This window comes from Protobothrops mucrosquamatus, unplaced genomic scaffold (genome assembly GCF_001527695.2).
Source record: "Protobothrops mucrosquamatus isolate PMUCROS unplaced genomic scaffold, P.Mucros_1.0 scaffold3209, whole genome shotgun sequence".
In the NCBI taxonomy this organism is placed as follows: Eukaryota; Metazoa; Chordata; class Lepidosauria; order Squamata; family Viperidae; genus Protobothrops; species Protobothrops mucrosquamatus.
Window position 1 is genome coordinate 65,972 of NW_015389207.1, and position 2,055 is coordinate 68,026.

Sequence of the window (2,055 nt, forward strand, 5' to 3'; positions counted from 1 at the left end):
AGCTAACTAGCAAGTTTTAAAGACATTCTTCATACCAGTGGCATATATCTTAGATTTGTAACAAAAGAGTGGGATTTTGTAACAAAGGGGTGATCTCTTGTAATCCCTTCCACTCCAGTGTCTCCACTCTGGGTGTTGGGAGGGAAAACGAGTCAGGTCCAGAAGGTATTGCTTTAGAAACTGCTTGTTTCCCCAGAAAAGAAAATTAGAATGAAAGGGATTACAGGAAATTAAGCAGACAATGGGTAATATACTGGACTATTTGCATAGCATGTTTATAGCTGCTGGTGCCACCACATTGCTTTTGATGTGTATTCCTCATTGTGTGCTTACATATTCTCTTGTAATCCTTCTCCAACAAATGTAAATACAACCATTAATTGCCTTCCTGTTAATTATCCCAGTATTCAGCTAGGGTGAGCATTCAAAGGCAGGGGTGTAGTTAGGAGGGAAGCAAAAGTGGAAGGTGTGAAACTGATTAGTCTTGTCAATTTCAAGCAGGTTTTCCCAGCTCTCAGAATTGAGCATCCCAAAGCGTGGGAGGGCTGGGAAAAAGGAAAGCACAATGATTTTCCATTTAGCAAATATTTCATTTAACAGAGCTGCTAGTCTTAATTGGGATTGCTAAACAAGAACCTTTGTACAGCTTTTTCTGGCAACCATGGAAGCCCAGGAAAAGCTGTCTTTCTTACAGGAATGATAAAAGAGGCAGGAAGTATCTCTTCAGCTTCCCATTCAAACTGCTGCATATTGTTAAATATTTCATTTAGCTCTGTTAACTGAACTATATCAATTCCGAAGCCAATCCTGTTGAGGGAAGATGGCTCTTCCAGAAAATGGATGTAAATGGAACTTAGTACTGCATAGTTCTTGAATTACTGTCTAGGTCAGTGATGGCGAACCTTTTAAAGACCGAGTGCCCAAACTGCAACCCAAAACCCATTTATGCATCATCGGGTGCCGGGTGGGTATGGCCCATTGGGTGGGTGTGGCCCATTGGCTAGGCGTGGCCCATTGGGTGGGCGTGGCTGCGGTGGTAACGGCAGACTGGGTGGGACTAAAAAGTTCAATCATCAATTCCAACTTTGCAAGATCTTTTTTTTCCCCGCAAGAAGTTGAAATTGATTGATTGAACCTTTTTTTTTTTGCACATGGTGGCGGAGGCCTAAAGCGAAAAGGTTTTATAAAACCCAGCTGAAGGCCTAGGACTGGGGCGACGGCGTGCGTGCCCACAGAAAGGGCTCTGAGTGCCACCTCTGGCACCCGTGCCATAGGTTTGCCACCACTGGTCTAGGTGTATGCCATATATGTGGTTGGGAGCCAATTTGAACCTCTTAACTATTAACATCTTTTTCTTTTTCTTGCAGGAGTGAAGATTTTCTGTGTTACCACCAGTATAATTACTGCTTCCATGTTGTTTGGTATCATACACAAGTATGGCTTAAATTTTGACAAACTCTATTCAGAAATTGCTTTTTATAGTGCCACGCTATTCTTTATTTTCCTAACACCACTTCTTTTACATTTATTTACTAGAAGGTATATTATCCGTCTGTACCATAAAGATAAAACGGACACATATACAGCAATTACATATAGTGGCATTTTGAGACAAAAGAAAACTTTATTCCATCAAAAAGATGTGACTGTTCCAGAAATGAGCAAGATCTTCACAACATTTTATGTTAAAAGAAGAGCAATGCTTGTTAACCCATTCCTTTTTAATTATGCTCAAGACTACAGCCATCTTATGGGTTATGACAAACCCTTTCAGTTTCATTTGAAGGACTCAGAAAAATAGAATTCTAAAATGTCAAAATCTTTATATATTACCTGATTTCTGCTTGATGTTCAGAAGTCTTTCACAGGTTCTAGATGACCTAATATTGCTTTTTTCATCATTATTCTAGTTTTGTTATTTTAAATATTGATGAGTGTGATTAAAAATGCTTTTACTGGGATAGGCATTTAGTCTGTTGAGCAAAAATATGGTCTTTTAAGATGTTGCGTCTTTGACCCCTCTTTCAGAGTCCACATTCTGATCAGAGGAGACCA

General features: G+C 39.7%; 1 protein-coding gene across 1 annotated transcript in view; it reads left to right on the plus strand.

The window, feature by feature from the left end:
• Positions 1-2,044, plus strand: part of LOC107297274 (transmembrane protein 70, mitochondrial) — a gene marked incomplete at its 3' end in the record, with an annotated part of 5,997 nt that extends 3,953 nt beyond the window's left edge. Inside the window, exons 3-4 of the mRNA XM_015826637.2 lie at positions 1,368-1,434; positions 2,029-2,044. Coding sequence (XP_015682123.2) covers positions 1,368-1,434; positions 2,029-2,044 — 83 coding nt within the window. The remainder of the gene's footprint in view (positions 1-1,367; positions 1,435-2,028) is intronic.
• Positions 2,045-2,055: the final 11 nt, after the last annotated feature.